Here is an 8,042-nt window from a genome sequence, read left to right as displayed (position 1 = left end):
CCAAAACTCTCCACCAATCAGCAGAGCGTAATCTCTCCACCAATCACTAGAGACAATGGGGAAGTAGGCGGGGTTTCCGCCAGGGCAGGAGGCGCGCGGAACTGCTAATGTGAGTGAGTGTGGAGTCTGTCCAGCAGGTACTGGGTGAGTGTGAGCCTGTCCAGCAGGTACTGGGTGAGTGTGAGCCTGTCCAGCAGGTACTGGGTGAGTGTGAGCCTGTCCAGCAGGTACTGGGTGAGTGTGAGCCTGTCCAACAGGCACTGGGAGTGAGGGTGGATGCTGTCCAGCCCAGTGACCAGCAGGTACTGGGTGAGTGTGGAGCCTGTCCAGCCCAGTGTCCAGCAGGTACTGGGAGTGAGGGTGGAGTCTGGCCAGCAGGCACTGGGAGTGAGTGTAGATGCTGTCCAGCCCAGTGTCCAGCAGGTACTAGGAGTGAGTGTGGAGCCTGTCCAGCCCAGTGTCCAGCAGGCACTGGGAGTGAGTGTGGAGCCTGTCCAGCCCATGTCCAGCAGGCACTGGGAGTGAGGGTGGAGTATGTCCAGCAGGTACTGGGAATGAGTGTGGAACCTGTCCAGCAGATACTGAGAGTAATTGTGCAGCCTGTCCAGTTCAAGTGTCCAGCAGGTACTAGGAGTGAGTATGGAATCTATCCAGCAGGTACTGGGATTGAGTGTGGCTCTTGTTCAGTCCAGTTTTTGATTTGCTTTATTATTGTCACGTGTATCAGTGTTCATTGAAAAGTATTGTTTCTTGCACGCTATACAGACAAAGCATATTATCCATAAAGAGAAGGAGAGAGTACAAAGTGTAGTGTTTGGAGATGAGTTTCATAGGAATAATGATGTTGAAGACTGGACTATAGTCAATACATGGGAGTTCTAGGGTTGAATGCAGGGCTAGGGAGATGGCGTCTGCTGTAGACACTGATGCGGCGGTCGGCAAACTGTAGTGGATCCAGGCAATCTGGAGAAGCTGGAACTGAATTGTGCCATGACTAACCTTTCAAAGCACTCCATAACGATGGATACCAGAGCCACCTGGCCACCGGACAATAGTAATTGCCTGGCTTTTCTTTGGTACAGGAATGATGATACTGGTACTGGTCCAGCAGATATTGGGAGTGAATGTGGAACCTGTCCAGTCCAGTGTCCAGCAGGTGCGAGGAGTGTGTTTGGAGCCTGTCCCACCCGGTGTCCAGCAGGTACTGGGAGTATGGAGCCTGACACTGTCCAACCCAGTGTCCAGCAGGCATTGGGAGTGAGTGTGAACGCTGTCCAGCCCAGTGTCCAGCAGGCACTGAGAGTGAATGTGGACACTGTCCAGCATGGGATTGAGTGCCCAAGTGAGGAGCCTGTCCAGCCTGGGAGTGTGTGTGGAGTCGCTCCTGCCCAGTGTCCAGCCAGTATGGGGAGAGCGTGTGGAGCCTGTTTAGTCGGCACAGCATTTAGCACTACTGCTTCACAGCACCAGGAACCCAGGTTGATTCCAGCCTCGGGTCACTGTCTGTGTGAAGTTTGCACGTTCTCTCTGTGTCTGCCTCGGTTTCCTCTGGGTGATCTGGTTTCCTCCCACAGTCCAAAGATGTATAGTTCAGATGGATTAGCCACCTGGTCTTTTAGAGAATCGGTGCAGACTCAATTTGACGAATTGTATTTATTGCTAAATACACCTTAGTCTCCTTCTGCACGATAGGGATTCCGTGGTACTGGGAGTGAATGTGGAGTCTGTCCAGCAGTTACTGGGAGGGAGTGGAGAGTCTGCCCCTCTGTGCAATGTTATCACAGCCTTCTTTGACCAGGCATGCTGGTATGGTAGCTCTGGAGGACTTTACAGCCAGAAGACAGACTACTTCTTCCATTGACACAAAGTGCCAGTATTTAAAGCAGTTGATTTGTGTGGTAAGAAGTGTTTAGGTTGGTTGCATCAGAGAGCTACTGATGACAATTCTACTATTTCTTCAATTCAAGATACTTGCCGTAGTAAATTGTTGAAATATTTAACTGATTGCACAACTTGAGGAAATGCTGTAGGTAAATAGATGGCAACTTGTGGCTTATCTGGGTTCTGAATGTTACGTCTTGATGCCCAGTGCCCATGTGTAGTTTCTTTCCTGAGTTCCTGAGGGGAGACACATGTGAAGGAAGTGCATGTGAAGTGAGGCGTGCACTCCCTCTGTGTCAATTGAAAATATTATGACAGTTCATTCTACGTGCCCTGCAAATTCTAGGTACACGAATGCAGTTAGCAGAATTATCCTATCCTGGGAGATCGTCTTGATTACAAAACCAGTGGAAGCGGGAGGTTGTACTTTTCATGTTAGTTTAATTTCCTTTGTGTTGAAGTGGCATAATAAAGAAGCAGAATCAAGTGCAATATCAAAAAATAGAGGAAGAAGTAGTAACCAAAAAGAGGAAAATCGGTGATGGGCAAAATGATAAAAGCAAGTTGAGGGCTGGATTATTTTGTTATTGAACAGAAAGGGAGGCCATTTTGCTCAAGGTGATATCAGTTCCAAAAAAGTACGGTGTTGAGAGATTCCTTTTGCATTGCAAAACCTTTGGCAGCTTCCAAATCTGAACACAAAAGCAAAGACTAAGATGAACATTAAATGAGAGGGATGCAGTGACTTTCGATAGTTTTGTATTGCTTTTTGAAGTTTGTGACAGTTCTATTAATGTATGAATGATTACACATTTTTATGACTTATTATGAAATATTTAGTGCGTATTAAATGTATTTAATCTTACTTGTGGGGTCATAGTGCACATGCCTGATGTCTTACGGCCCACAGAGATGAAAAGGGGGGGCTTCATCTCCCTTTCACTGCAGCCCATTCACTAGCCTACATTGTCCTTCACTGCTGTACATGTAATTTAACTGAATATGTATCCACCCTAATCTCTCAAAACACAGTGAGACTTTTTAGTAGGTTTGTCTTTTTTTGATGACATCAATGAAAGTGCAAATTTTTGAGCAATAAATATAGTTTTGGCAGAAATGTTTGGAACCCAAGATCACCCTTCAATCTATAATTGTGTGAATTAACTAAAAATAATTTTACTTAATTTTGTTGCTTGAAAGTCATTTCAATGCTGAAATAGTTCAACCCGTTTGACAGTCCCTTAATGCAGTCTTACAGACTTATCTTTTCCTGCTACTCTTTGAGAAGGTTTAAATACAGGAAGTGCTTTACTCATTTTAAATTTAGTATTCAAATTCACTGCACAAATGCTTTCTCTGTTAATTTTCCCCATGGGCTTTTCTGCTAAGACACTCTTGCAACCAATCAGCCACTTTTAAAAAAAGGTCTTATCTCTTTATTTCAGTTTTTCCATCTTAATTTGCACTTGCCTTGATGGCCCCGGAATTTCTAAATTCAATTTACATTACTGACTTTTTCTTTGAATGGTGGGTGCCTTGGCTGCATTTGCACCATTACTCCTGCCTTCATTTTTTTTCTCACTCCTCTCAAACCTAATCACCCACGTGTGATTCCAGAATATCCTCAGCTCTCCTTGCTGCTTTGTTTTCCAATGAAACTCTGTGATAGGGTCACCAATTGTTTCACAGGTATTTTGCAGAGAACTGTAGCACATGCACTGGTGTTTTATTTATTTTACAAGCCATTAGCTAGTGTCCCGAGAACACAATCTATATGACACAATCTAATTGGTGCTTTCAGTTCTGTCACTTTTATGTTGAAAATAAAGCAACAGAGTGATTGCTTTGCCATTAATCTCTTCTCTCTGAGAACATAATCATGATCTCCATTTGGTTTTCTTTTTCGACTCACCCCTTTAGACCACACTCAACTTTCTGTCTTGATCTGCTAGATGGTATTAATTTAAGGGACTGTGCCTCAACTCTGTTTTGCAACCTAAAATCACAAATATAAACAAATTCTTGCAGATGTTAGAATCTGAAATAATAACAGAAAATGCTAGAAAATCTCAGCACGTCTGACAGCATCTGTAGAGAGAGAACAGAGTCAATATTTCAAGTCTGGATGTATTTTATTTGAGGTCTGATATTGAAAACCAATAAGGACCAGAAGGTCAGTAATAATAAGTCATTTGACAGGTAGGGACTCAATTCAGCCTGATTCCTATGAATAGTCTTCCCTTGTGAGACTAAATCCATTACTTGACTTGGTTAATACTGAGCCTCTTCTTGTGGGTTTCAAACCTAGGTTTGATAAAGTATCTGGTGCAGGTACTTTAACATCTAGCTGAAAATATATAATTTTCAAATGCTAATCAGGACCATCCGTTCTGCCAAAAACAGCAGCCCCGAAAATGCATCAGCGTTCCAATGCTGTTCAATTTATACTGCATGTCATAGGATAAAGTAGTGCCCATCGTTATAACCATGCTGTTGCCATGGTCGGCATTCCTTTGTATGGCCCGAAGATAGCCTACATTTGAATATGCTCGTAATGCACATTTTCATGGGAAACAACATTTCAGGATCAGGTATGGTTAGACTAATTATTTCATTGGTTTGTCCATTTCCTACTGGTAGTCAAAACAAGCCCATATTTTCTTCTAAGCAATACATCTTATTACAGGGCTGCATTGGTTAAGCAAAATCATCATGCAACAGTTACCACCGGATACCATTCGACTTCTTTCCAGCTCTCAGACAATAACCTCTGTTGTTAATGTAGTGAAGGAGCTTGTGGAAAACTCCTTGGATGCTAATGCAACAAGCATTGAAGTCAAATTAGTAAGTGGCATTGCATTTCTTTTTCAGTCAAGGCTCATTTCAGCTTAGCAAAAATCATATTCTGTGCAGTTAAACTGAAAAATTTCTCAAATTTAGCTTTAACTAATTCAATGGCAGTCATTAAAGAACTACAGTCGTTTTTTTTAACTGAATTTTTGTTCTAGAAATGTGCCGAATTGTGGTCTTTCAGTAGATCTGTCATTATAAATCTGGTGATTAATATTACCACTGAGTTAGATGTTACTGCACAATCTAGTATCATGCACTAGGGAGCCATATCTTTTGCTCCCAACCTATTTTCAGGATTTTGTGTCTGGTATACTGCACTTGCTGTTTGGGATTATGTTTCTCCCTCTGAATTAGATGGTGGGGTCTTGAATATCACCGATATATTAGGCAGGCTAATTCTTGGGTAAGACAAAGAAAAATTTGTGGCAATTCCAAAAATAACTTATAGAAAATTTGTCCCCGGCTCCCAGTGTAATCAAGCACATTCCAAGGGAGCATGATAACTTATATTGCCTCAAGTGGCAAACTTGGACATATTTATCTCCTCTCCCTGGGTAATCCCAATTTTCTGAGCAAGGTAGGACTATACAGACACTGAAAGCAACCTCTCCAATCATCTGGATAGTCTCAAAGATCATTTATCCAACTTCACCTCTATCATTCAGTAGTCCTTTTCACCAAATGTCCAACACCCTCGTAAAATGTGTTTTATTGTCTACTTTCATTTTCACATTGTGATAGATTATTCCACACATTTGTCCTCTGCATGCCAAAATTACAATTTTAACTGAAAATTCTCCATCTTTCTGCCAAGTACATTAAGATGCCAAATGGGATACAGCTGCAGAATTTAGTGACACTAGATTATCATTGCACTGAATTTTAACAGGATGCGCATGCATGCTGCAATATTCTCTTTTGTGATGTAAAAGCCTTAACTATTGGTCTGATAATCTTTTAACTATTAAAGAGTTTGTAAGCAAGACTTATTTGTTGCAAATGAAGGGTACTCAACATCTTTCATAATTAACTCAATTTAAAGTCATAATAAAGCTAAAAGAACTATTCATGACTCTGTATCTGAAACAGGAAAACAGTGGGTTTGACAGGATAGAAGTACGAGACAATGGTGATGGAATCAAAGCTGTTGACACCCCTGTCATGGGACTCAAACACTACACATCTAAGATTAGTCATCATGAGGACTTGGAAGCCCTGGAAACATATGGATTTCGTGGTGAAGCTTTAGGTTCCATATGTACTGTGGCTGAGGTAAGAAAGTGATATTATATCAAATGTTATCAAGGCTGCCATATTCCGATTATTCACATTATTAAAATGACATTCAGGATGAAGATTGTCAACAGACTAACAATTAACTTCTGTGATGTTTTGTGTCAGGGTGTAAGTTGTAGTGCCATGAACTGCTAACAAAAATTCAGTTCCCTCATTCCATAAATTTGGCATTTTTAGTTATACAGTTATGGAAAGACACCAAAAAGCAAAAAGTTGTTTTCCTGCATGGGATGAATGAGATTTTGTAGGGCTTCGAGGAAAGAGCAGGGAAGTGGGACTAAGTGAAAATTAGAATAATTCTTCCAGAGTATCGTCACATACATTATGTGCTGAATGGTCTCTTTTTGTCCATTCTACGGAAAGTTTGTGTCAGATGTAACGTAACAATTCTGGTGCATGATTGTACTTTGAAAATAACCTTTTGACCCTGTCTTATGTCAAGATGGAAGCAATGCTCTAGTTATAGTGATAGTTACCCAGAAAATTAATCTCTAAATGTGTTCCAGTAGATATGCCCAATATTTTGCCATTGACCTTAACGTGAGGAGCACTCAGCAATATAAATGAGATTGCTAACTGCACAAAGCAGTATACACATAGTGGTTTGAGATTGGTGTCTGTAGATCGGCAGCAATCTAAGAGACAAGTGTTTTTATGGTGTGAGGCACCATTTCCTGGTCTGGAGCGTAGATAGAGATCCTTTCTATGACCAACTGATTGGCTGATGCCAAGGAGATGCATCACAATTTTGTGTGACAAAATGTATAAATTGACTCATTGCAGCATGTGTCCATTAGTCAGGAAGCATTGATGCAGTTCTCTGATTAAAACAATTTTGATTCGAGGCTAAGAGATATCATGGGTTTAGCACCGCTGTCCCAAAAAATTGAGAATCTCTACTCCTGTTAAGAGTCTTGCTTGACAGAACTGCTAGTCAGAGAACAGGGTGTAAAATAGTGTACCTGATTAGTAATAGTTCTGATTTTCTATCATTTAAAGTAAATGACCAAAAAAGTAGGATCGCCATCAATCGACTTCCATGCCCGGTTCTCCAATCTTGGTCCAGTTCAGTGAAATTCCACACCGGGAGTTAACTTGTCATTTGAGTCTTTATTTGATTTGGAACAATTGTTAAATTACGTGATGTTCTCAGCAGTAAGCATAAGAACATGGTATAAAAAGAGAACTGAGTTGACTATGTGGACACTTCAGCCTACTCCATCATTCTGTACAATCTTATGCCTCAACTCCATTTTGTGCCTGCTGTCCATATTCCTTGACAGGAACAATGGCTAACATTTCAAGAATAAATGTATGCAATGCAACAGTTGTTTATTCCTTTCTGATGCACAAACAAAACAGGAAAAGCTGCCCAACCGTAGCTTACAAATTAAATTAAGGATTGTATTAGATCCAAAGAAGAGTCCTATGAAGTTGTCAGAAAAACTAGCATGCCTGAGGAGTGGGAGAAGTTCAGTATTCGGCAAAGGAGGGCAAGGAGATTGATTAAGAGGGAAAAGATGGAGCATGAGAGTAAACTCGTGATTAACATGAAAGTGGACAGTAAAAGCTTCTATAAATATATTAAAAAATTATTGAAGACAAATTTACGTCCCTTACAGTCTGAAACAGGAGAACTTATAATAGAAAACAAGGAAATGGCAGAGCAATTAAACAAGTACTTTAGTTCTGTCTTCATGGAGAAAGATGCAAATAATTTCCCAGAAATTCTAAGAAATCAAGGATCTAGTGAGATGGAGGAATCAAAGGGAATTTGTATTACTAGAAAAATAGTATTGGAGAAATTAATGGGACTGAAATCTCCACAGCCCGATAATCTACATCCCAAGGTACCAAAAGGGGTGGCCATGGAAATAGTGATGTGTTCGTTGTCATTTTCCAAAATTCTGCAGATTCTGGAAAAGTTCCCAGCAGACTGGAGGGTGGCAAACATAATCCCTCTATTTAAAAAAGGATGGAGGAAGAAAATAGGGATTTATAGATTGGTGAGC

The 8,042-nt window shown here is 40.9% G+C and overlaps 1 protein-coding gene across 4 annotated transcripts in view; it reads left to right on the top strand.

The window, feature by feature from the left end:
- The first annotated feature begins 194 nt into the window (after nt 1–194).
- The window catches only part of pms1 (PMS1 homolog 1, mismatch repair system component), a 97,417-nt gene continuing 89,569 nt past the window's right edge, over nt 195–8,042 (top strand). For 2 of the 4 annotated variants that reach the window (XM_080198828.1, XM_080198825.1), the window contains exons 1-3: nt 1,126–1,201; nt 4,568–4,725; nt 5,824–6,006. In XM_080198828.1, the coding sequence (XP_080054954.1) occupies nt 4,594–4,725; nt 5,824–6,006 (315 nt within the window). In that variant the 5' untranslated portion in view covers nt 1,126–1,201; nt 4,568–4,593. Of the gene's footprint in view, nt 235–1,125; nt 1,202–4,567; nt 4,726–5,823; nt 6,007–8,042 lie in introns of those variants that run through there. The other 2 variants (XM_080198826.1, XM_080198827.1) reach the window with 2 other exon arrangements.

This window comes from Carcharhinus amblyrhynchos, chromosome 11 (assembly GCF_965287045.1).
Source record: "Carcharhinus amblyrhynchos chromosome 11, sCarAmb.v2.hapA, whole genome shotgun sequence".
NCBI classification, from domain to species: domain Eukaryota; kingdom Metazoa; phylum Chordata; class Chondrichthyes; order Carcharhiniformes; family Carcharhinidae; genus Carcharhinus; species Carcharhinus amblyrhynchos.
The sequence above is the reverse complement of the archived record's forward strand: the minus strand, read 5'-3'. Positions and strand labels throughout refer to the sequence as shown.